The sequence below is a fragment of the Dromaius novaehollandiae genome, chromosome 4 (genome assembly GCF_036370855.1).
Source record: "Dromaius novaehollandiae isolate bDroNov1 chromosome 4, bDroNov1.hap1, whole genome shotgun sequence".
NCBI lineage: Eukaryota > Metazoa > Chordata > Aves > Casuariiformes > Dromaiidae > Dromaius > Dromaius novaehollandiae.
In genome coordinates, this window is record NC_088101.1 from 38231416 (window position 1) to 38259066 (window position 27651).

Here is a 27651-nt window from a genome sequence, read left to right on the forward strand (position 1 = left end):
GATGAGATCTCTGCTGCTGCCACAAAGCGCCCACCAGCCCTGGCGGTGCTAGTGCAGGGATCCTCTCCCTACTGGACTCAGGGAGCCTGGAGAGCTGCAGAGGACCCCACTGCGCAGCACTCCTGTCCCCGGGACACACTCGTGCATTAAAAAAGGGGGCAAATTTACTGCCATGACGTCCATATGTGTACACACACATAAAAAAGGATTCTGCTCAACTCCAGGACACCACTTCTTGGCAGTTACAGTAAGTGACAATTGCAACGATCCAGAAGCATGCATCATTTAGCCAATGGGCCAGAACAGATGACGTGTTTATTTTCTATTAAAATAGCAAAATTAGACCTTGATCCTTAGACATGTAAACATAAGACTACACCCACTGTCTTCAAATGAGACAGTTTTTCTGAAAGTTCACAGATCCCAGAATCAACACTTTGTTGTTGTTGTAAATTTATCCAAACAATTTTTAGAAATTAACAAAATTAGATCTTGGAAAGTAGATCTGAACCTAACATGAGAGGAACAGCTAACTGCTCTAACATACTGTACTCTCTAACATAAATTTAATTTAGCTTAGAATAATGAAACTGACAACTCATATAGCTTTCCTGAAAACAGCGCAAATTTCCCACCCACCTTAATTTGCAAGGTCCCTGGTACACCAGTCTTCAGAAATGCTGAAGTGCATGACAGGCTTCTAGAAACAAGCCTTCAGCAATGCTACAGCTGACATCTCCAACCTTTTGGACTAGCTCATATCTGAACTCAAGTCTCCCGAGGAAAAATAAAGAATACCATCTTGATGCACCAACCTTATTGTGCGCTTCCAAAAGTGGTACCTTTCCTGCTCCCAGTTCAGTGGCAGTGACACAAAACTTATCTGGGAGGCCTGGTCTTACCTCCAGCTTCAGTTCAGTCAGACAAAGAGGCTGTTCCTGAATAGGGAATATGGCTAACTATAAAACAGCCCCCTCCTCATGCTCTTACTTGTAACAGTATTAATAAAGAGCTAAACACACAAACCAGGATTGATTTTTCAAGGCAAGACGTTGCCAGAGTAAACTGGGACTTTCAGATTGTGAAACAAAGTTTCCAAAGGGCTCAGAGAGCACAGCTCTCCATAAGGACACACCAGGGTGATGTATTCATACAGGTAGGTGGACACGTCTGACTTACGCAAGTGCTCTGGCCTTTACGCGCGTGCACCCAACTCGGGAGAGCACACTTTGGAGACAATGGGCATTTCAGTCTATTCAGATACTGGTTAAACTTAGCTGCTGCCCCTCTTCCTTTATGGCCTGAATCTGCCATCGAGATGCAAAGCATGATTTAAAAACTACTGAACAGACCGCTGCTTTGCCTAGTGAACTGCTCAAATCAATTTCAGGGACTCTGAATCCAGCACTGGAATCTTTACTTAGGAGTTTCAAACACCTTTAAAAAAAATAAAGAAGCAAATCTCCCTTCATTCTACAAAAGAAAGGCAAAGGAAAAGATTCTAAAATTCCAGACACAAATAGAGGGATTTTTATTTGTAATTTTTTTCCTACCACAGATCTAAGAACACCTAGTTATTCAGTGTGTTATTTAATTAGTTAGTTATACAACAAGATTACTGCTAGTCTAGCTTCAAAATTTATTCACAGGCAACAGACATGCAATTCAACACAGACTATTGCTATATGCATGCAAGCATATGCTGCAGTTACAACAGCTACATGCAACATTGAGCTAGGCAGAATTTAGACAATGCAGTTTCAGTGCACCTGCCATTCAGACCCCTCACAAATAAGCAGCAGAAAGAGAGGTGGTGATCAAGAGAAATGAAAAAGTATTGTAATTACAGGTTCCACATGATTGCAGTATCATATTAGCACAATATGGTATTCAAAAGACCATTAGCAAAAATGCTAGAAAGACCCACTTGTTTGGCAACTAGGAGAGCCAAAATCCTAGTCTGGACAAATGTAACTATTTACTTCCCGATTCCGACTTGTGATTAAAAATTTTAAGACCACTGAGAGACTGCACTGTCCAAAATAAACCTTTAACATACATGTTTAGTTTGTGGACTTAAGATTGAATTTGAACCTGAAGCAGTCAATCATGTGTGCACACGCACACACACACAAGATTTTCCCCTAACTCCAAAAGAATCAGAAAACACATGTTAAAAATGACAGAATTTTTAGCTGTTTCTTTTCAGAAAGCTAATTGCTTGGGAAAAGATTTATAAAACCATCACTTTTAAAAACCTGGGATAACGCCTCTAAAAACAGACACTGAAAGATACGTAGAATAGAAAAGACGAATGTGTCCATCTCAAATTTGAGTTTGAAAGTCCATTCAAAAATTATTACCCTTCCAGATGTAAGTAAAAAGTATTGTTTAGAAGAGAGAATGTAAACTAGTGAAATAAGAAAGTGTCAGAAACATTCAGTAATTAGTTTGAAATTTGCTCTTTATCCTCAGGGCTGTAACTCTTTGATCTATTATTAATTATCACTAACCACAATCAGCAGCATATCCATGCATCTTAGGAGATCATACACACTCTTATAAGTGATTTTACATATTATCTGCAAATACTGGATATAGTTCTATTCAAATGTTCCAGCTGAATGGAAATTTGCCTTTTTTTTTTTTTTTTTTAAGAAATACCTTTAAATATTAAATCTAAGCTACTCCACCTCCAAATATGAAATTCAAGCTATCACATTTTTTTCTCTTTATAGAAACACTGCTGTTTATAGATTGCAGATTTATAGAGACTTAATTTAGTGAGCAGCTAACAACACATTCTAATGTAACTGCAGGAGCTTAATTCACAGTTTAAAATAAAGAAATAAAACTCAACTGTAAGCTATTCTCTTCTCTGTACCTACAGTCTGGGAACCTCTGCTACAGTACAACTCAATAAACAAACAATGTTGTGCAAAAATACTTGTTCACCTACAGAACAGACAGAACCAAAGTTACATATTTTTTAAGCGCTCAGAATCATCAATAACACTTTAAATCCTGCAACATCTATTTCAATAAAGCAGAAAAAGACAACTATCCAGATCACATCCTTTCAGAAAACACATTGTTAAATATTTGTAAGTCACATTAGTAAACCTTAGTTGGGAGAAAGGGGAAAAAAGAAAAAAAAGAAAAAAAGAAAAAAAGAAAAAAAAAAAAGGAAAACTGCTATTTGAAGAGCCAGCTTACCTGAAAACTTCATTCCAAAAGTAAATTAACTCTTACGTTTTGTAAAAAACTCAGCGTTTCCTAGACAAAAGCATGTGTATTACCAAAGGCACACATCCTGCTTCAAAGTGTTAAGGGAACGTTCCTCAGAGTGTCTCCTCCTAACCATGTGCACAGCATGGCACAAAGCCAGGAGCTATTCCCACTGCTCTCGCCAGTAGTGGCACTGGAGCAAACTAAGTTGGGAACTCCTGGCATGGATAAATAGGGACTTCCTGACTCCTGTAACTTAAGTCAAAAAATAGCCCTTCCTCCAAGGTCAGCGTGCCTCCTCCAGCAGCAGAACCAATGTGGCTCGGGCAGGAAAGGCAAGGACAGGGCTTTAGCAAGGATCCAGTAAATGGCAACCTTCCACTGCATTTTGCATGACTGTGACAGCGAATAGTCAAATCCTGCAATGGTCTATTTGGGGTGCATTCAAACATGTCCAAGAACAGTGCTGCAATGAGTGCCTTGGACATGCAATGGAAATACTCCTCACTTTTTCTCTACAGATCTCTCTTGGAGAAGACTGTAGTTAAATTAATTCACACGCTGAGCACCAGGCACTCTGCAGCAACCAGCTGCATGAGAAAAACTGATAAAATAACTAAACTTAAATATGTTTAATACCTGGCTTTCATACGTCCTTTTTAGCTTCACTGTCAGACCATTTTTATCGCCCTTATACAACTATATTGTACAAGCCAGAGAAAAAATTACTGTTCTATATCCATCCTAAACTGTGGTATTTTTGACCTCTGAGTGCTTAAACCTGGAATCACAGTACTCCACTGTTTTCTCCAAGGAACTTTGACTGTCATCAGCCCACTGTTAAATCCAGCTTCTACAACTGTTTTCAAAGACAAAGTACTTATATACGTCTACAATAAAATAAAACAAAAAACACCCCCAAACCCTGACTTTTAAAAGCATACCCTTAAAATACAAATACTGAGATAATAGATTTATAATATATTTTCTTCAGTATCAATGCGTGCTCACATTTGATAGCCCTTTCCATCCTTTCAGTTTGCTCTCATGCCTATGTTGAATCACACTGCCCACCAAATTGCACTGACATGCCAGTTTTTAGAGCTTCCAACTAAACTGGATCAGGAAACTGATCTGGCTCTCGCACATGCACATACTGTACATCCAAAAAAATGGCAAGGACAGAGTCAGACCAGACAAGACTCCTGGGCATTGCCCAACAGCGTATTTCGCCACCATATTGTTAAACCACAGATGACACCCAACAGCAATCTCTAGTCAAGCCTCAGTTTGACAAAGCACCAATGCATATACAGAGATCAGATTCAACCGGGCAGAGCACTTCAGAGCGTGTTTAGGTTCCATTAATGCTAAGTGCTTGCTGAATAAGGACAGTTTATTGAATCAGAACTTAACAATTTACTCCCTCTGCAGACAGTAAGAGTACTGCAAGATTATCAATATCACTGCAAAAATCTGTATGTACGCTTACCTGCATAATTGCAATATATATCCCATAATATAGAAGAACATTCTTATACAGGACATACTTCAGATATCAATGTCTTCCAGTCCTCATTAAAATGGACTAATCTATATTTTCAGCAGAATATTGATAATCAAAATTTCTTCTGCTTACATATTTTAAAATCTGCTCACAAATTGGTACTATCTTCGCCTTTTCCAGAAAACAGTCAAAAGAAGGTATCAGAGTGAAATTCTATATCAGCAAAATATAAAAGCTAAGAAAGTATTATTAACTATTATCAGAATTAAGTATAGCAAACTGATTTCCAACAGCCAAGTCTCACAAAATTTAGTAGTACATATTGGTTTAGAAGTTTCAGTAATATACAACATTACTTATCTCCACATACAAAGAAAGAAACAATCCCTTAATAATAGCATACAGATTTTATAATGAGCCTCGTATTTCCAAAGATGTCAGAGATCCACTCGTTTATGGAACACATCTTCCAGCAACGTGGATTTTTCCCTACCATATAACAGAAGCAGATTTATGCATATACTTTTAAGGAAAAATATGGCACCAGTAGGAGTCACATTTTTGAAAGACGCATTATCTTGAATACCTACATAAAACCTATAAAACAAAGAACAGCAACCTCAACAAAATAATTATAAACAAGGTTGTAGAAAGTACAAGGCTACCAAATACACATTGACATACTAAGGAAAACATTTAGACCTTCTGGCCTGGCATATTAATACAGAGTTGTAACCTTTTCAACGAGAGATAAAGATATACATATTTATAATTTCAATAAAACAGGGACGTCTATCAAATGTCAGAAACTAATGAAATTATACATAAAACTACAAAAATAAGTATTATTTTCAAATCAAAAAAAGTACAGATTTAAAGCTCTGGCCTGCAAAATGACAGAATTATCGGTGAAAAAAACTGCATGGTAAACTTGCGGGAAGCTAAAGGGCAAGGGAGAGAACAATTCTGTCAAGCATGTAGAATATTTTAACAGTTTGGTATTTTTCCCATAAAGTCCATCAGTAAACAAACAGAGGTCAAGGTCAATCATAAATTCTAAAAATAATATTTACCAGACCTTTATCTCTCTGGCAGGTACGAATCTGATAGGTGACTATTCTAGATAATATTTAACATAAAGTTTATTTACAAAAATGCTTGCAATAACCTGAAATCAGATTTTAACAGGAATCGCCCATTCAAATCAGGGAAGGTTCCACGAAAATGAAGTCTTTTTTTCTTTCCTCTGCACTGCTACAAGTACAGTTTATGTTGCTGACCCTGCATCCTCGGGAGCTGAAACACACTACTGAGTTCTGTCTGCAGGTGCTGGACTGCACAGCAAAAGCAAGTGTCCTGATCCATATGAATGACTCATGAATAGACAGGTATAAGAAGCCCCTAAAAATACTATCAATGTGTTCGCTCAAAGATTTGACCGTAAATCTTAAGAAGTTAATGACAGCCTTTCAACTAACTTTAATACATTTAAGTTAGACTCTAAAATACCACGAAACAACATTTTTGAGGACAATCTCCTGGTCTGAATTGTAACAATCGCAACAATATTGTTAAATAATTACATATAATTGATGTTAAAATAGTAATTTTTTTAAAATAACAACGCATGTCATGATTTTGTGACTTTACTGCACACTGCATTACACCAGAGATTCTTTGCTAAAACAAAAATACTTCATGCCTCACCTCCACAAACAGGCTAGCAAGCAGAAATAACTATTTAGGAACCTGTATAACTTTATACCTTAAATTCATTTAAGGCTACCCATGCTCAAAACCAACACTTAATCACATGCTTACATTTAAGCATGCAGTTAGATCCTTTTACTCTTCTAGAATCTAAGACATACAGTTAAGTTCCACCTGGAATAAATGGGCTTGGGGGTAATTTTATTTATTTTTTATTCAAATCCAGGAAAAAAAATGATTTTTAATATTAAAAACAATGGAGAAAAAAAGAAAAATATCTGCCTGCTCAGCAAAAGGCACAACATTCCCTACAACCATCAGCGAAAAAAAGGACCTAAAAATGCAAAATTTGAAAAGGTATTGAACTGAACTCTTCCTGAACCATTAGAAAATAAAAATCTATTCCATTTTTGTCTGTCACCTGTCTGAGCGAGCAACTCTCTGCATTTGCAGTGGCCTGCATTCTCTCCCCGAAACACCTCCGCAAACAGGGAAACCTCTGCACATAGGTCTTCTTCCCAGGCCTCCCTGGGAAGCGGATGCACCTTTTCTCAGAGGTGCTCCCCTTCTTTGAGTGCAACCCTGAAGGCACAGACTTTCTGAGAAAGAGAAGGTTTGGGGGATATGTATTTTCCTCCTCACCTCAGCACAGCACCTTCAGAAAGGCAACATGAACAAAGACCCTATTTACTTTTTCCAGGCTTACCCACTCACATCCTGCTTTACACACGCATGTGTGTGCATGAACATTGCCCCTAAGCCTGCAGAAAGCATCGATAGTGGGAAAGCTGCACTTCGGGCCACTCCACAGCAGGGCAAAGTGATCTGCCAGCTGGCCCACCTTCTCCAGCAACGGAGCTTGACTGCAGGTCTGCTTCCATGTCATGCAGAAGGAGACTTATTATTGGTCTAGTACACCAAATTTCAATACCAGCAAATTGCAACGACTATGAAGAAACAACAGTAGGAATATCAGCCCTCTGTTCCCACCACAACTGCTGAGGAAAGTGAGTGTGTGTACATACATGAGTTGATATGGAAATTAGAGGGAAAAGGCATATTTGCAAAAAAGCTTTAGGTAAGAGCTAATGCAGCAGAAAGGTCATCCTCCTCAATTTTTACTGTTGTTTCAAGCAACCATGACATTTTCCTAGGCCATTTTGAAAATTACATAATTGGCATGATCATGAGTCCTAGGATTGCACCCTGATTCAGATGAGCAATCACCTTAATGTGATGTCTGTCAGTGACAACACACAATCACACATACCTTTTTTTTAGGCGCACTTTGCTATTAGTTAGTTTATAAACCACTATTCCTTAGAAATGCCATCCATGGGGGGGGGGGGGGGGGAAGACACCTATACACACAAACACACAGCTATGATTAATCCTATTAAAAATAAAACATGTAAAATCCTTCAAAGAAAAAGACATGCTCTGCATGCACGTTAGCATTAGAAAAATTTAAAAGGGAGTAAGGGAATGTGTTTTTGCTTAAGAGGCCCTGGTTCTTAAACACTGTAAGCTGCACCATTATAAATAATAAAAAGTTATCACCAACTATCTTAAAAAGAAACACAACGGTATAAGTCAAATAAAAATAACGGAAGGAGAAAAAGAAAATGTTCTAGCTGACAGTGGGTACTAGGCCCAGTCAGCAGGGTAGCAAGGCCTTTTAGATACCTGTAATTAGTTTATGAGAAACTATCAGCAAGCATAACTCATGAAAGGCCCAATTTAATAAAAATGGACACTCGTAGGAAAAAAAATTAATTCTTCACAGCAATATTCTCATGATTAATTCTCGAGATGAAACATCTTCATTCCTGGCAGCACCCAATCCTTTTCACCATATAAACTGTAAACTAGAAGCAGATTAAATAAGGTATAACATCCAGTTTCAGAAAACAATGCTGCCAAAACAAGATATATGCAATATATGGAACAGAAGATTTAAAATATCCTAACTTTCTCTCGCAGATTTTGAAGGGCTAATCACATACTTTAAAAGTCCGCAAAACATCCAACTCCGGATATGATTGACTTACGTCAGGAAAAAAGCAATTGAACAAAGGACGATTTGGCTTGGATGCAAAGTGTTCAGAGGTGCAATCCTGACGCTCTGATGATATGAAGGAAGACTTTTTAATCCCAACACCCTGTTGACATGGAATGGTTGAAACTCACTTTGGGATGCTGAGTCTGATGTGGCTTTGAACTACGCTTGGCTTATCACAACACCTTGGAACATGAAATGAACAAACTAATGTAGACTTTCCTCTGTGTTTCAGCTGGAATGTGACATACGAATAAAGACAAAGTTGAATTTGAGACTCATTAGCAAGAATGAGCTTCTGCATGTGTGACATCCTATGTTAAGTCTTTATGACTTGCCTCATCAGTAGAGAAATTTCTGAAGAGGTGTCTGCTCTCCTCAAAGAGTGATTTATTTCTTTGGTGCAAACAATCACTTTTTGATTGGGATTATTTCTATGAAAACCATACATAGCAGCAAATACTATGCAAATCAAATGATATCCTCTATATAATTCTACAAGCCATTTCTCACTCTTACTTAAATGCATCTGAAAGTTTACTTTCCTTTCAAATCTGCAACGCTAAAGCAACTTCTACAAAAACTTACTTTAAAATTTGTAAGGGCTTAGCACAGGTCTCCAGCTGCACCTGTTAGCACAAAGCCATGACCAAGCAAATTAACAGCAATGTTTATTTAAATAACAGGGCTGAGTTAGAGACTTGAAATGATGACACATGCCCCAATGTGAAATACAGATCAGGATGTCTGAAGTGTTGTAACCTTGCAGATCTCCATCACCTAAACTAGATTCCACACATGTGGAGCAATAGCTCTCAGCACTAAAAATTCCAATATTTGGATCACACAAAGTAAGAGCTACACTCACCTCCATACTTAAAATACACGAGCTTAAAAAACAAAGATGGAAAAGTATAATTATACCAAGTCATATGACACCGATTATCCATTTATTGGTTTAGAGGCAAACAGACGAAAAGAGCTACCATGAACTAGTATCAGGTCAGATGATACTGTTTCAAAAGCCTTATAAGAAACTGTCATTAAAAAGTATGTATTAATAACCATGCTCCTACCAATATTTCCCATTTACCATGCCTGTCCCTGTAACAGATGACAACCTCAACTCGGTGTGAGCAGTACCGACTCATGCAAGAGCTCTCACGGAGGGCAGCAGCTACTTGCACAAGTAACAGCACTCAAAACATGAAGTCAGTAAAATATTGGTTCTTCATCCTCAGACACTTCCTCAGTCTTTTGGTGAGCTTTTTCCACTATATAAATAACCCAATTTATGAAAATTTCATCAAGTAAAACAGTAAAAAGAAATAACAACTTCATTTTCCTCAGTCCAGGAAGTATTTTTAAGGCAAACATGGCTTGGCATGTAGCATCGAGCTATACGGCAAGTTTAGCATGAAGGTGGGATACGGGCATTTCGAGTTCAGAAAGACATACTTCTAAAGTGCATTTTTCATAGACCGTATTTGAAATAGCCCAATCAAAACTGAAACACGGCCTAGAAAACGGTAAGGGGAATGCAGAGATATTGGTCATGTTTCCATGTTTCCTCTATCCGTCTGAAAACCAAATGGAAATATTTAAGTCTTTTTTTCTCCTATGAACTCCAGATAGACTATTTTCCACCCCCAAAAGCACCATTGCTTCACTGTATGCTTTTTAATGCAGTATTATTTTTTCGGAAATCTTTTGAACCGTACAAATATGGAAGCACCTATTTTGTTCAGACACACACCCTCCTCCTCCCACTCCAAGAATAAGGTAGAAGTTGCATTCACTGAGAACAGTCATGTATGTATCTTCTGATGAGAACAAATCTTTTGATGAGAACAGAAGACTTGGAAAAAGTAAACGCAAATTCTGTTATCGGCCACTTCACTGAGCTTTAATAAAAAAATCTTGGTGAGTCAGTTTGACACAGGAAGAGGTTATGTAAGTATTGTAACTCAGTCATGTTGTCAGATACATTTAATAATTTTTAATATCGATTACGAAACTAGATAGTTTATGAAAGTAAGTGTCTTATATAAAATACATGAACACCTATTTGTTGAAGAAGTACGCATTTCCATGAATTGGACAAGAAATACAAATTCAAATAACACTTGCACGGTTCTCTTCCACCAAAAGTGAGGAGATCAGATTATCCATTTATCCCTTTCAAATGCGTCAAGTTTTAACAGCCTTCCTCCTTCTGGAGGCATTTTTCTATATATACAAACCAAATGTTCCTACAGTTAAAATACAGAAATAATGTTGCCACGGGCTTGTGAGGTTTAGTTTTTAAACTTAACCAGTTAAAGCCTGGTGCAAACTTTTAACCATGGATCCTTACAAAAATAGATTTCTGACATTATCATTTTCTTATACTCATCTCAACATTTCATCTGAGGTACAACACATTCAAGCACCAGCTAAGAAAGAATATCCATTATTGGACACACAAGAGCAATTTTACTAAGCTCTCATTATGGAAAAAACAACATTTATAGTAGTAAGAACTCATAAACATACTAAAGCTACACTATCAAATCTAATAACAATAGACTATAATAGGTTCTTTTAAATATTAAAGCGAGCACTTTGTTTTTATTAAAACCAGAATAAAATATAGCAAGGAAGAAACCAACAACTCTAATGACAAGAACTGAAACGCAAATATAAAGAGCTATGCATCAGCTTGAGAAATACCATGCCAGCCCCCATTTTAATTCACTCCTTGCTAATGTTATATGAAAAAATTAATTTGTTTGCTCACCTTGACACATTTTCTGGAATGTATTCTAGAACTGGATACCCATCATTTCTTCTGGATGCCAACTCCGAATGAGATTTCCACGTCTCCACAAGTGTACTGACTGGAGGAAATGAGCTCAAGTGCTGAAATGTCTGCTCTCTAGCAACAGGCCGCGACAAGGATATCGTGCCTTGGGCACCAATCCTGTAGTGAAATGACTGTCCACCTGAATTTACACCAACAATGGCAGAGGATGGTATACTGTTTTCTTGATAATAGCTGCCGTCGTCAGGCTCCTGTTTAATTCCCACAGGCAGGCCTGGATTTGGAAAACCACTACCTTCGCAATTTCCATCAAATGAAGAAACAGGTGGTCCTAAAATCCCAGAAAGAGAATAGTAGTCTTTGTCATCCATAAAAGAAAAATATGAGCCATCTGTAAATGGAAAAGGATTTACTGTTTGATTCCCTTTAAAAGAGGCACCAGAACAGGGATGTTTAGCTGATTCTTGCTTAACTGGTACTGAAAATGGGGAATCAGAATTTATTTTACTGTTTTCTCCAATACATGCACTACCAAAGGAACCATCTGGTTCAGGTTTTATAAACTGAACAAGGTTCATCTGACTGTTGTTTGAGATGGCATTCTCCATTTCCTCCATTTTAGGAAACGTGATTTCTTGAGCACCTTTCTCTTTTGTTTCTGGACTAGGAACAGTGTCTTGGCTTCTGCTAGGTCCAGCAGGTGTGCCAGAAGTAGGAAATCCTAGAGAATTGTTTACAGGGCTACAGATAGAAGATCCCACAGTGCTAACAGCTGGACTAGAACGAGTGGACCTATTATTGGCATTGGAAGGGCTGGCAATAGAGCTTCTTGAGTTCATATTTGCAGGACTGGACACAGAAGATCTCATAGTGATATTATTAGGACTTGAGACAGGAGATTTCACACTGCAATGACTGGGAGGACTAGAAATTGGTGATTTCATGCTACTTATAGGACTAGAAAGTGGAGACCCTACATTGCTAACATGTGCAGGACTGTGCAACATGGATCCCCGGTTTTCAATGTTAGGCGAGCAGGACAAGGGAGTTCCCTGGCCAATTGGGCTGTGCACTGCAAAATTCCCAAAGTTAGCAGTAGTTGAGGACACAGAGTTAATTCCAGCAGGACTACACACTGAGGAAGTCATGTTTTGAGGACTACAGCCTGAAGGACTTTTTTCTTGACACATTATAGGGCTTTTGACAATCGTGTGCATGGCACCACCGTTCATAGCACTTCCAGAGTCCGACATCAAAGACCTCAAGGGCCTGCTGGCGCTGTGGAGGGGAGAAGAACAATGGCCATTCTCTTTGTAGAGCTTCACCAGCTGCTCCACATTCTGATACATCTTTCCCGGACTCCCTTGATTTTGCTGATCATAGGGATAATCAGCATCTCGTATTGAATCCATATATAAACCCATAGATTCAGCTACAGTTGCTGAGAGTTCCTTCGACTCTGTTTCAGTTTTGATGTCAGAGGGCAAAATACCAGGCGGATTGCTGTCTTGCTGCAGGCAAGTGAGTAGTTCAGGTTTTTCTTTGTTGTTTCCTTGAGCACTGCTGTTTGGAAAAGCGCCGGCAGCACAGCTTACGTTTACAATCTCCATATAGTTACTGTCATCAGTCTGCTCTCCAGCACCTAAAGAAGAATACTCCACAGACTGAGAAACTTGACCCCACCGTCTCTCCATATCTAAGCCTTCTGGGTAGCTGCGGTATCCTTTTGTCTCCATAACTAGCAAAGACATATACAAAAAAGTAAAGTTAATAAATGACAAGGTGCAATTTCCTTAGGAAACTAGGAAATTTCCTAAGAAAACAAGGCATATCCGCTCCCTCTGTCTATCCCCCTGTCTGGCTGCTTGCCAGTCCTGTTTCCCTATGCCATCAATTATTTCCGAACCATTTGTCCAATTTCAACCAAATCCACGGAAAAGGTTTCACGGATATGACGGTCCTACAAGTTCTCAGAGAAGACTGGTCAGCTGTTAAAAAATATCCAAATTACTGTCTACCCCTACCCTCCCTCCCCCTCCCCCAAAGGAACAGCTCTGCAATGTTGGCACAAAAACTGCCCACCCTTGTTGGCCGCTCAGAACTGGCCTTGGCCCTGTGGCCAACACCAGTGGCCCCACAGGCTGCACCTCATCCAGGCAGCTGCAAAGGGGCATGGAAGGAAAAAGAAAGGTATTAGGCAGGAAGGAGCAAGGCAAACCAGAGAGGTACTGAAAGGTAGGCATGGTGGTGGTACACAGGACACAAAACCCATGGAAATCACACACTGTCAGTTCTGCTCCTCCAAAGAACTTGCATTATCATGTTATAAATATTGCAAAGCAAGTAATACAGACTGGTGTTCTAAGGTTGTTTTGTTTTGTTTTAAATGACCCAGTACAATAAAAGATGCTTTAAAAGAAAGCAGCAGTTCCAGAGGGCTAGGCTCTGACTTGCCATTTCACAGTTATGCAAACCTACTGTACAGCCACCTGAGGAGACACGGAAGGATGGGGTGAGTGGGGAAAGAAGCAGTACCAAAGTTGAATGGCAAGTGCTTCTGCCATGGAAAAGGGGAATGCAATCAGGTGGGGATGCAGAGGCATCAAATGGATCCATAATTCTGCAAACCTCTGTGGCAGCCAGTGAGAGATATACATGAAGGAAAGTAAACCTTGTTCTAAATAAGACCCTAAAAAAAAAACCCTTCTATCCAGCATGCCACTCACTCTAGGGAGGGAGCAAAATGCATGACCTAGCTTTCATTATTTTGAAAATAGCATATAGTTAATGAAACATAATTTTACTGAATTAGCTTGAAGTATTATTAGCTCATAGTATTACAGCTGTAGAAACCCAAATGTAAATGCTTATAATACTTATAATCTCATTATTATAGAAAGATTTTTTCCTTTTATAATATTAATTGCTCAATATTCAATTTAGTGTTTAATCCCTTTACTTAACACAACTTACAAGCTTTATTTTAAGCAAAACTGTAAAAAATGAAAAAAATCCCCCAAACTTAAAATGAATGATTTGAATGCTTCTTGCACTTAGTTAGAAAGAACTATGGCCCTATGCCTACATTCCTTTAAAGCACAAATTTTATTAGAACATCATCGTATGTATCGAATCACATTCCTCTAGCCTAAAATTTTCAGACAGAAGTGCCTACTTTCACATAAAGCCACTCCCAGATAATCACTTACCCCTGATTTAAGTGCTGAGCAAGGCTAATTCCTAAAGAAATCAATTGCAGCTGTGAGTGACCAGCACTTCTGAAAACCAGGAAACTTTGTTAAGGCTTAAAATTAGGACAAAAGTGAATTTCAACCCTCTGAAAAGTACCAGTAGATCCACTATTCCAGTTTTAGGCCTAACATTAAACCGGTGCATGGGCTTTGCCTAATCTTTTGCACAACAGTAAAATTTGAACGTCAAGCATAATCATTAGGTAAGCATGCTTTAAAATTTCAACAAATAAAAATCTGGGTCAAATGAAAAAAAAAAAGTTACCTGGTCCTGCACTTCCAGTGAGAGAGAGGTAAGTGTATTTGAAAGGATGATTTAATAAAAAAGAAAGAAAGAAAAAAAAATATATCAGAAGAGAGATTATTGTGTGGCCTGACAAAAGTTAGGTTCAGAATGACAAATATAAATTAATTAGAATGCAGCACCAAGGTTTCTTGGGAGTGTCAGTTTCTGTCGCTTCTAAGTGACAGAAGTGTTTCAGCAGATACTAGAACTCAAATATCATCTCATGGGTTGCCGAGAACATTAGGATTTTGTTCTGTTTTTCTTTAAGCAGAACTCATTAGAACTTGACTTGACGAGCATGTTTATCCACGGTATCTACACTCCATATATTGCACAGACGTGCCTTTCTACTAAGTTCCAGTAAGTGAATTTGACCGTAGGCTAAAACATACGTGAACAACAAAAACAGAAGACATGTTATGTATCAGAACTGAGACTGCTTGTATCTGCTGTTTTGCAGAAGGTAGCTTATATTACGAGCACACCGGTTTCCCCAGCCCCTGCAAGAAGTACTTGAACAGTGGCATTTGGGACTTATATATTTCACCCCCAAACATATCAACAAACACAGCCCTTTGTAGTCCAAGTCTCCGATCAATCAGGCATGAAACTAGTTTCACAGCAACAGCCAAATAAAAAAAAATCAAATGGTACCTGGTATCCCTGCAACCAAAAGGTCACCTAGAAACAGGAAAACCTGAACTAAACCCAGGTTTATAAAAATCTACATCAATGGCTCAAGTAACCACCCATTTCTTAATTCCTGCTGCCTGTAAACGAATCGTCTTTAACGCTCATTTGCCTGCGAGCCACTTCGACAGCATAAAACAGCCCCGGAGACCAAAGTTTCATCTTCAAGCGCGATTTCTTTCTTTTTCCTTGTCCAGGTCAGTGGAGCATCACTCCCGGCCACGGCAGTCTGATGAGGGAAGCTGCCTTTCAGACCGACACCTGCCCATCTGCCGCGCCGAGCAAAGCGCCAGCGGGGGACCCGAGGGGCCCCTGGGCGCAGGGCTGCTCCCGCCGCGCCGCGGCTGGGGGCCGCACGCCGCCTCGCCCCCCCTCAGGGCAAGGCAAGCGGGGCACGTGCTTGTTTCTCCAGTCGCCGCACGTTTCGTGGAGCATCGCGACAGACAGCGTGCAGAAGGCACCGCTCCGCTCCCTTGCGGTCTCCTCTTCTGCTTTCCCTGAGGCAAAAAACCTGGATTATTACTCACGAGAACACGCAGCCAGCGCGCGGCTCTCCTACCTGCGCGCCTCCATTTGGGGTCAACCCGAGAAGGATTCCCGGCAACGGGAAACACGTCTCGCCTTCTGCCCGACACGCCTGACGGCCGCGTGAGCACTCAGAAATACCTCCGTATCTGTAATTTCAGTATTTCCCCTCCCCCCCCCCACCTCGCTTATCTTTCCCCTAGGCTTGTTTTATGACCGACGGACCAGCCGCGACCGCAGCACGCCAGGACCTCGCGGCCGAGGACGGGCTCGCGCCGCCCGCCGAAGCCCTCCGCGAGCCGCCGCCGGCCACGGCCGCAACGGCCAGGTGCAACGGCCGCAGCCCCCTCCGCCCAGGCGCCGCGCCGCGCCCCCCCTCACGGCTGCCGGACGCTGACTAGCAGAGCCTCAGTTATCGCCCCGCGCCGCCGTCGCCGGCGGGGCGGGGGGAGGGGGATGTTTCGGGGACCGCGGCCCCCGCGCCCGGCCCGCCTCGCCCCGCAACCGCCGCTCCAGCCCCGCATCCAGCCCCCGCCGCCGGGGCCGGGCCGGGGGCGGCGCGCGCGCGCGGCCCCGCTGTACCTGTTGCGGCGGGGCGCGTCCCCGCGCCGCGCCGCGCCCCCCCCGCCTCGAGAGGCCGGGCGGCGGCGCGGGGTCCCCCGGCCCGCCCGCGCGCGCCGCGCCGCCCGCTGACACGGAGCGGCGCCCAGGAGGGGACGGGGGGGAAAAAGGTGCCAAGTCCTTTTAAAAACATGTCACATGCCCAGATAAAGTTCAAGTTTACGTCCCGCCTGCCGCCCGCCCTGATTGGCGGGCGGGCCGCGGAGCGCCGCGCGGCCGCGGCCAGGCGGGCCGCCCATTGGCTGCGGCGCGCCGTCACTCACCCGCCGGGCGACATGACTGATACAAAGTTGCTGCGACACAGGCTGGGAAACGCATCTCCTTAAAGCCGCAGGGGCCGCCCCGGCCCGCGCAGCCCCCGCGCCGCGCCGCCCCCCCCTCGGCGGCCGGGGGGGCCCAGCGCTGCCGGGAGCGGGGCGGGCAGCCGCCGCCGCCCCCTTCCCCCGCCGGCGGGGGTCACCCGGCGGCGGGGCCGGGCCGCGGTGTCCCCCGGTGCCCGCGGCGGGGGGCTCGGCTCTGCCGCCCCGCTGAATTTCCGCGTTTAAGCGGAGCGTGAATATGCGCGTTACCGACGCGGTGATGGTTTAAAAAAAAAGAGAGAGAAAAAAAGGAAAAGGCGGCTGAGGCGCGCTAAGGTTCAAGGACTCGTCCTCTGCTTTCTGCCGGGCTGATTTCATTTTACTGCGACTGGCGGATCCGTCAGGGCGGCCGCGGGATCCCCCCCCCCCCGCCCCAACGCCTCTTTCCTCCCCTCCGAGTCGGCAGGGAGCCGGCGGGGGCAGCGCAACGGCCGCGACGCGGGGACGGCGGCGGCGGGGGAACCGGCGCCTCCCAAGTTCAGAAATGCCCCTTTCCCAAGCGGGGGGGGAGGCGAAAAAACAGAAAAGGGCGCCGAGCACAAACTTTCCGCCCGCTCCCCAAATAGCCCCTCGGCCGCCGCCGCCGCCGGGTCCTTCCCCCCCCCCCCCCGGCGGCCGGGCGCGCACCTCCCGCCGCCGCATCGCACAGCCGGCGCGGAGCGGAGCGGAGCGGCGCGGCGCTCGCCCGGGGCGGGCACGGCGGCGGCGGCGGCGGCGCCAGCACCAGCACCAGCACCAGCACCAGCACCAGCACCAGCACCCCCGGGCTGGGGCGTCACGTGCCCAAACGTCGCGTTTCCATAATTCTGCCCAGTATCGATCCGCGCTCCGAGCCCCGCCGGGCGCGGGCCGAGGCGGCGGCGGCGGCCGAGGCGGCGGCGCGACGCGCGCAGCAGCCGCCCGCCGCCGAGTTTGCCCGCGGCTCCGCCGGCGACGGACGCGTCCCTTGCGCCGAGTTTGCACCGATGCGGACGGGACCGGCCGCGACCCCCCTGCGCGCCCCGGCCCGCCCGCCCGCCCGCCGCGCTGCACTCACCTCCCCTACGACATGGTGGAGCGGCTGGAGGAGGCTCGGCCCCCAGCTACTGCCAGCAAACCATCCGGGAGCCCCACCGCCACCGGCGCGGGGAGGACGGGGGGAGAGGAGGAGGGAGGGAAGGGGAAAAAGAAAAAAAAAAAGTAGTATGCGGAGGAAATACTAGGCTCGACGTCGGGCACCGGGGCAGGGCTTTCGCGGCGGGGTCCCCGGCGGGGGGCTGCGGCGGCGGCAGCGCTGGCGGCGGCGCGGTGCCCTCGGCGCGGCGCGGCGCGGCTCGGCCCGGCTGCCGCTGACAGCTCCCACCATGGACGCCTAGGTGGTGGGTGTTCCCCGCGTGTCACACCCTCGCCCGCCGCCGGAGCGGAGCGGGGGGTGGCTCCAGCACCGGCGGCTGGGGGGGGTAAAGGAAAAGGGGGGGGCGAGGGGGGAGAGACACCCTCCAAAAAAAAAAAAAAACTTATGTCATTCCAGGTAAAACTCCCATCTGCGCCACCGAGGGAGGAGAGAGCGGCGAGGGTGTAAACTTTTTTTTCCTCCCCCCGGTGCCGGCCAGCCCCTCGCAGCGCCCGGCGGCCGCGCCGCCCCCGCCGCCCTGCTCCCCCGCCGCCCGGCCGCTCCCGGCGGCGCGGCCCGGTTCGGCCCGGCCCGGCCCGGCGCGGCGCGGCGCCGCGGGGAGTCTCACGCACGGAGGCTGCCGCCGCCGCCGGCCGCGGTTCCTGGTTCGCGGAGCCGCCGGAGGAAGGGAAGGAGGCGGCGGGAGGGAGGGAGCGAGCGAGCGAGCGGGGCGGGCGGGCGGCGGGGGAGGAGTATCTCCGCGCTCCCTTCCCCGGGCGGAGCGTCCCCGGCGCCCGGCGCCCCCCCGCCCCGCGCCGAGGCTCCCCCGCGGCGCTGCCCCAACTTCCCCCCAAAGCCCCCCCGGCACCGGGGCCCCCGCGCCGCACACGGGGGAGCCGGCGCTAGCGCTGCCGCTGGGTTTCCATCAATGCTTCGCTCGTGGCCAAGAGCCTTTAGAGCCGGTTGTTTTCAAGTTCGGCGCGTTGGAAAGCGTTTAATTTCAGCGCCTTGATAATAATAATAACAATAAACCCCAGGCGTTAGGGGCTGGCCGTGCTGCAGTCCGGTCGGTGCCATCGGTGAGGTGCTTCGAGGGGCCGCCCGCAAGCGGGGCGTTTCGCCTGTGCGCGGCCGGGGCCTTGGCGGAGACAGGTTTTTATCAGCTGTTGTTTGCATCCGTCGAAGTTTGTGGGTAACTTGGTAAATGTTAAACAGGGAAGTGTAAAGTGCTGGTGAGGCCAGACTTGGAGATAACAGCGCATTCAATAGCTTAATTTCACAATTAGTTTGCTGTATTATTGGAAGCAAATCCTATATCGCTGTGCCTACACTAGGGCTCTATTTTTAGCCCTAATGTAGCTAAAAAGGAGGAACCTACTGAGATGCGTTATAACTTGGGATGTGAACAGTTCTATTCTCTTTTTCCTCATTTTGTGTCATACACCTGGTTTGCAATGCGGATAATTTATAACCTGCCGGCTACAATGGATGGGTGAGGAGCTGAACCACCAAAGCAGAGGAAAGTTCCCAGTAACTCTGCGAGTAGCCCAGCAAGCCGCAACAGTGCGGGAAGCACCCAAGCGCGTTGGCTGTCCTGCCAATAACTGCCGTGCTGAACACAAGTATTTTGCGTTAATTTATAATAATGCTGTGTTTGGCTGATTGGCTGCATTTCTTTTGTCTTACCCTTCCTGCTATTTTTATTTCCCGGGGCAAAGGTGTAAATGAAAAGAGGCATCTGAGATGACTGGAGGCAGTCTCAGCTTTAGCATTACATCCTCCGGAGGAAGAAAAAATAATTTGAGATAATGCATCTATCTCCTATCTTAATACCAAATGTTTGATTTTTTTTCCCATGACGTTACACATTGAGATGGCTGCTGGAGGAATAAAGCGCCCTTCCCAGCACATGCAAGATGCTCACAGATTCTCCACAAATTCAGGAGAAACCTCATTTGTTTTCTGCTTGTGGTTCACAGGAGCACTTAGCTTTTTAGTGGTTGACACTAGATCTATTTTTAGCAGCATTTTAACAGCTGTCACTAACAACTACGATCTCATCTTGAACGGGAAAGGGGGATTATCTCTTTTATTTAAAAATCAAACTACATAATTGTCAGGTTGTAAAACCCTATTTGGATGTCCATCTGCGAAGAGAAAAGGCTATCTTTTGTGGTTATGCTGATGCCACAAAAAAGACCTGTCGCGGACTTGATAAGATGATAAGTAGCATTTGCTAGGTTTGGAAAGACTGCCGTCCAAACGCACACAAACGTACACAACGCATTTCCAGTTCTGTTCAGTGGGGCCGTGCTACTGCCTTGTGCAGCTGCGTGACGGCAGGGGAAACCACAAAGTGTTTAGCCGTAGTTTTCCAAGTAGGTCAAGAGGAGTAGTGGGGACACCTCGGATGAGGCATTCTCTTCCCTTGCATTAGATTTTATAGGAGAGGTTAACTCATGTCAGACACATGACACTGAAAGCAGCAGACAGACAAGTGTAAGCCACTCTGTAGCAGATGTCATCCCTGTTCCTAAAGATAGTGGTAAATTTGCTATGGATAATGCATTACAAAACAAGATAACGCTGCAACCCTGCAAGTGTCAGATTTTACCTCCTCCCATGCTCACTGCAATGAGTGACTTTGTATTAGGGGCTGCAGGAGGGGCGATGTCGTATAAAAACAGCCTACTGTACTGTCTTACTTAGAGGTCATGTGCCCTATTTTGAGAACTGAACCAAAGCGGATGAAGTTTTGAGTCGGTTCCAACTAAGGCAGCTGGGCATTTCCCACTTCGCTCTGGCTCGAGCATAGGAAAGCATGTAATCACATGTTCAAATATATTATTCCTTTAACCGTTATTATTCACCACAGGTTGATTTTTATGCCATTTAGCTCACGTGTTTTTGAATATTTGAGATTTAAAGTGGATTGGTAGTCACTTTTCAGAAGACCGTTGCTAACCTGAAAAAACATTGGGCATGATAGATTAGCATTTACTTTCCCCGTTCAACAGGTGCAAGGCTTCAGAGTGAGGAGTCTACAATCTTCCCTAATGCACTGTTTATTTTCATTAAAAACCTGATTTCCTGAGCTATGGTGAAAGTCTTTAGAATTCTTTACAAGCCCTGGAAAAATGTAAGTAAACATGTTTTCTATATGGCATGTTTATGTCCTGCTAGACATTAATATTTAATCTGATTTAGTCTTAGTTTGAACAATTTTGTTATCTAATTATAGATAAATATTTTAGCCAAGCAACAGGACATGGTCCCTTTTAGCCTAGATTCTTTCTTTTCTTTCTTCTTTTTTTTCCCTTCTTTTTTAATGCTCCTTAATGGTCCATGTTATAACTGTGGTTGAACCACATCTAAGTATAGTGCAATTGCATTTCTAATGCATATTGGCATTAGCAACCAATTGCTCGTGTGAAGGGCCAAGACATGCATTTGAAAACACAGATTTCCAGTACATTTCAAATCACAATTTTTATTGATGATTAGTACCGGTAGTTTCATCTAGTTCAAAATGGTAACTTCTTGCAAAGAATTATATGTTTTGAATGATAGGTCTTGTTGACAACGGCAGGGTGAATGAAGCACAAGTAATAACACATAGGCAATACTCAGTAGTTTTTGTAGCTTTAATACTGCTCTATCTATTTACCTGGTTTATATTCAGCTTCTAGCTTGTTTACTACTTGCACTATTGCTTGAAAGAAAATGTAACCTGTAAAAAGCAGAACATTAAAAAATTGTCATCACCATAGAACGAAGACTTAACTCAATATTAACGAATTCCAAACAATAGAAGATAGTGGCGGCTCGCTGTATCTTCATATTTAGCTACTATCCACTGGCATTTTTACATTATCAATTGCTAACTCATACTATAATCTGGTTAAAATTTTCTAGTAACCATAATACTACTGCACCTATGCCAAAAATCAGACATAGTGCTTAAAAGCAGTAAAAATCAGAGAGCAAAGAACACCCTCCAGCACTTAATAAACATATCAAATGCAAATTGGAGGAAATTATTTAATCACTCTATAGGCTAGTTAATTTTGATGATTATCCAAAGTTCTAGTAGAAATACATAGTGTGGAACAAGTTAGTACCAAGATTGCCAAGACATCAAGGTCATAAGTAAAATTTGAGACTTGCTGTAAAGGGGAAGTTACCTTTTTGATTAAATGAAGGTGCAGCTTTAAATCTCTTATGGCAAAAGGATAATTCTTATGTAATTTTACAGATTCTTCCATAATCCTGACATTACATGCTCTCAGATATTATTCAGTAGGAGATCATTGTTATTAGGCTGCATGATCACATTAGTTTTGAGACTTCCAAGACCTTTGTTTTCTCAATTTTTAAAAATCTTTATTTCCTGGAAAAGAGAAATTTCTGATGGGATCTCCCCAAAGTGTGCAGTGAAGAGTCTGAAGAGAGATTTGGTTAGGGAAGGAATCTATTTGCTGCCAGGTACCGCAGTCTGGTGTTCTAAGAAGGTCATGTCCTGGCTGTGAAGATGAAGGTCATACCAGAATTTATCTGGCCTGAACTAAGTGTCTAGTGACTGAAGGTAATTTTCTCCAAAATTTTCCCACTATGCCCTCCAGTGCTTAGCCCACAAGCGATGAGGAGGCTTCAGCATGATAGAAATTTGATGCATTTGATAGGTTTGTCTCTAACAGTCCCAAACGTGCAAATAGGCAGAGTGGTTCACACCTGAGAGTAGATATCCGTACCACCTCAGTTGTGTGGCTACAGTTTATTATCTTTCACACCAGTGTAAATGACACTTGCTAAACGTGGTTTCAAAAAAAGGTGCTGTCAGTGTATCAATGCTTATACACTCCTGGCTACTGCAGTGTGCGAGCAGCACACAGGTGTTTTTCCTCAGAGCTCTGGAAAGAAGGGGAGCGTTATCCCTGTTTTATCAACGGGAAGCGGAGGAACAGAGAGCTTGAAGGATTTACCCAAGGTCACCCAAGAAGTCTGTGACAAAGTTGGGTGTTGAACCCAGGCTTCCCAAATCCCATTTCACTGCTTCGAACCACGAGACCAGATTTCCTTTTCGCCAGTCTCCTTCACAAGGTTGCTGTGTGAGCATGAGCGACGTATAGTTAAAACACATTTGGTTGTTGTCTGGGGAAGGCAAACATGCCATGGTTTGTTTGAATGTATTTATTATTCAAATGAATTTTAAAAAACCCCATAGTGTTGGGTTTTTTTATTATATGGATTAGCAGCAACCACTAAAGATTCAGGTTACCTTGCCTACTCGAGCCTGGTCAGAAGAGCCACATTCCATGAATGTGCAAGAATTTCTGGCATGAATTCTTGTACATGCACATTTACATTTTGGCTTCTGTGCATGCTGTTCTTGTGTTCGCCACTTTGAACTCTACTTTTCATGAGTAATTCCAACAACAAAAATCATTCCTTCATATATACATAGACAGCAAACACAAAAGAGGCAGGAACATGGCCAAATGAAAGTAATTTAAAATGTTTTTCTTTCTTTATTTGTTTCACATTCCATTCTCAGCTCTGGCCAGACAGTCACAAAGTAGAAATTATGTATCCCTCTCAAGATTTCTGAAGGATGATCAACCAAGATCAAAGGAAATCTGGTTTAACTGAGAGTCTGAATTGATCCAGGGCAGTGAATGAGAGAGGGTTTAGCAGACAGTATTGTTCTTCCACCTTGTTTCAACTGTGCTCTGTATACGTGACTTAAAAATAAAAAACTGAACCTATCAGAAATATTTTATGTTTGACAGCTACACAGAAGACTAATTAATACTACTCCTAAGTGTGAGGTGAGGTATAGATCTTCTTAATCTGGATTCTTCAATTCTGTTGTAGGCAAAAGACACCTACCACCAAGACTGTAGTCCTGCAGATGAGCTTTGCTTTTCAAGCCCTTAGCATTACTCTAAGAGTAAGAATAATATATACATATAACAAAAAGGAAGTATAGGCTTATTTAAGGAATTGGAGATATTGAGCTTGATGAACTTGCAATGTTTATACTCCTTTTATATCATTATAACAATAGTGACACATGACTTAGACCATTGGGAGAGAAAGAATTAGACCTTCTTTGCTGAGAGTCATAAATGAACAAATAAATGCATGTATTCCATGTGTGCACTTTTATTTCAAAGCTTATACTGAAGGTAACTAGTTCTAAGATGGTGCTTCCTTGTAAACCCAGTGTGGAGAGCAAATGAGTACCAGGGACTGTCACTCCTTGTTGATAGTCAGTAGGTGTATATGCAGTAGATGTAAAGGTCTGTGACTCACAGAGCTTGCTAAGGTGAAACCAGAAGAGAGCAGGTAATTGCCTCATTATAGAAAGAATTATCACAGTTCAATTACAGGAAAAAAAATCTTCTAAGGACGACCTGACACTTGGAAACTAAAAAGGGGATGGGAGAAAAAAATGAGGAGTTTTTGTCACCTCTCTTTAACATTTAAAAAATGATAGTGAGTTCAAAATTGGCCAATCTAGTTCGATATCTGTAAACTGAAGAGTGAGAGGGAGGGATTCCAAGTAATTCAGATTGATATGAAAGCTTCAGATATGCAGAACAATATGAAGAAGGCATTTCCTTTAGATGGACAACGAAAAATAATTTGATGTTATCTATAACCTAGGAAGCATGTATATCAAATGCAAAAAGTATGTGGGTAATTAAGAAGAAAAAGCAGATATGACGTAAAGTAATGGGTATCTATGACCTTTACAGCATACATGCAATTTGGCAGCATGATTTTCAAACCAGTAATGGAAATATAAGGTGAATACAGTTTATGCTGGAAATGGCAAAATGGTGAAGGAAATGGATCCAGGAATGACAGAAAGTGGTATCTCCTGATTAATGCCAGTGAGGTGCAGTTGGAGTCCATCCATCTCAGCCATGTGGAAAACCTGAAGCATGCCAATGAAACCCTGTCGTTTTCTCTTTCCATTCTGATCTCCCTCAAGGATATAGTAGTACTACCTGTTGACTGAGGTGGGTAGCTACTTTTGGAAGTGCTACAAATCTTTGGGATATTTGAGCAGTGAAATGTGGGACATGGATCACTTCTTCAGGAGCAGAGTATCTGTATCTGTCAGTTTTTACAGGGAAATAAACTGAAAGAGGCTGCTGTTTATTCAGTGAATAAAAAGATACTGTGTTGCCGGAGGGAAGTTGATATGGGACTGAGCATCCTGCTCAGGAGAGCGGAGAGGTGTCCGCGGCCGCGAGCTGGTACCCGCGCGAGGCCCCTTCACCGGCCGCGGTTAGGGAGTTGGTGGGAAGACAGATGTCTAAGTCCTGGGCTGGGGAGATTTCCTCAGGCTGTGAGCCAGGGCCATTTCCCCAGGAAGACGGAGAGTCAGATCCAGACTTCCAGTTGAGACAAGCAGAGACTAAACTGGGAGAGAAGCGCGGCTGGAGAAAGGGGACGGCAGAACTGTGTCTCATGTGCAGCACTCCTTTGATAATTTCCCATTAGCTCAGTTAGCGTCCTCGGCTTCCGGAGTACGGTTCGGTGAACAGAGACTGGCAGTAGTTTCCACATGTCACATTATAGGGACTGTCATAGCGGGACTATCATTCACGACTCCGAAACTATTTCCGTGAAGTCTGGAAAGGCCTGGCAAGGGTGTATCAATCTTCAGGTGGAAAGGTGATGTTATATGATACATATTAAGTGAGGAAGGCATTTCTTGTCAGGTCCCTTCATAGCCAAGATCTGAGGTTCCCCAAATTATGTTGCAGTAGCCCTGGTAATGAGTAAGACATGACACTCCACTCCTGTTATGGACCAGTAGGGAGAACCGTTCAAGGAAGCCTTAGTGAGGGGTGACAGATAAAACAGTCTGTCAAAACCAGAAAAATGGGTCTCCCCCATCCTCTGCCTCTGCTTCTTCCCCAGCTCCCTGCACCTCAGTAATACCTAAAAGGAAGAGGGAGGCTGCAGGCTCACGTGTTACAAACCCTATCCGAAGATCATCTGTAAATGACAGCATGTGCCTTCCAGTGTGCTCAGTGGTTATTCCTTGCTTGATGCAGCAACGGCCACGTAATTACGTTGCTTCAGGGCTCGCTAGAATGTAATGTTAAATCTGATTCCTGTTATTGCTGTGCATCCCTGCTATTTTTACTTGTTGGATTTAAAGTCAATAATATTTTGACATAGCCTGGTTCAGGTGAATGGAGATCTTCTTTTCAGAGATGAAGGGTTTGCCGTAAGAAAAAATACAAGATTTGTCCCAAAGTTAATGCCTATGTATTGCAAAGGACGATGTTAAAGGTGTCGCTCAGCACAGGAAAAGCTTAATATTACAAAGGCATTGATAAAGCAATCAAAGACACCATGAAAGTTACTGTATGGCAACAACCCATAGCCACAAACACTTAAATTTGTGCGTCGGTCCAATTAGGGTGCCTTTCAGGGCAGTGGGACACATGTGGAAACAAGAAGCTTTGCTTTATGAGGATGGCAGAAAAAATATGAAGGAACTTTTGGGGAGCGTGAAACTGAGCAGACTGATAGGGTTTCAGTTAGACTGGAAGTTTTAACAGTGTTAGCTAAATCCCACTGCTCCAGTGGGTTAAGCTTTGGGCTGCATTAGTGACCTGACAAATGGGTCCAGAGTATTAGAAGATGCCGTTTCTCTAGGTTTTCCCCTCAATACCAGTGTAAATCAGTTGGCACCATCTTCTGTGAACATTCATTTCTGTGAGCGACATATGGATAGTGGTATTGCTGGTACTCAGCTTTGATTTTGGGATGATGTATTTCAGGATCTCTCACTGTTTACCTGCAGAGACCAACAAGTGATTTGTTGCTCTGTAGCAAAACTGGTAAGTCATGTCAGCTAGAGAGCCAGCCAAGAGCCGTTGCCCCAAGAAAAGAGTTACCCTGGCATCAGCCTTGCACCAAATACTGTACGGTAAGACTGGCTCTGGCTTGGCATGCATCAGTTTTGCTTAGCCTTTCAGGTTGCCAACTGCCATTTTCCGGAAACTGGCAGGATTTTGTTGCCGGGGCAGGGGACTTTTGGTTAGGAAATTCTTAGAACGATGATGTGCATGTGTCATCTTTGGAAATGTCCCCAGACGTGAGCTTCTCAAGCCTGAGAGGCAGCAAAGCTTGCCCTGTCCCATGCTTGGCAGGCTTCGTTGGTGTTTTTTACTTTGTTTTTAACAACACGGTCAGCTCAAACTGCTCAAATGGTACTTGGAGGCATGAGCAAATACACTCTTTGTATGCAGCTGCACTGTGGCCACCATAAAAGCAAGTAAAACAAGTTAGAGTGCATACGTCATAGAAGTGCATATTAATATATTTTACAGGGTGTATTAACTCAGGAGGTACCATACTTTTGGTCTCTCACCTAGTTTCTAGAGATAGGTTAGCTGTCTCTGCGCTGCACTTCATCATGCAGTGCAGACCTACGAAGTTTGTTATCTTTCTTGTAAAGATACTCTGTTAAGAGCAGTTATATGAGAA

The 27651-nt window shown here is 43.8% G+C and overlaps 1 protein-coding gene across 7 annotated transcripts in view; it reads right to left on the minus strand.

The window, feature by feature from the left end:
- NR3C2 (nuclear receptor subfamily 3 group C member 2) overlaps nt 1-18838 on the minus strand; it is a 229481-nt gene extending 210643 nt beyond the window's left edge. Inside the window, exons 1-2 of one of the 7 annotated variants that reach the window (XM_064510794.1) lie at nt 18765-18838; nt 11284-13045 (exon numbers count right to left, since the gene is read on the minus strand). In XM_064510794.1, coding sequence (XP_064366864.1) covers nt 11284-13043 — 1760 coding nt within the window. In that variant the 5' untranslated portion in view covers nt 13044-13045; nt 18765-18838. The other 6 variants (XM_064510791.1, XM_064510790.1, XM_064510789.1 and 3 more) reach the window with 6 other exon arrangements.
- Nucleotides 18839-27651: the final 8813 nt, after the last annotated feature.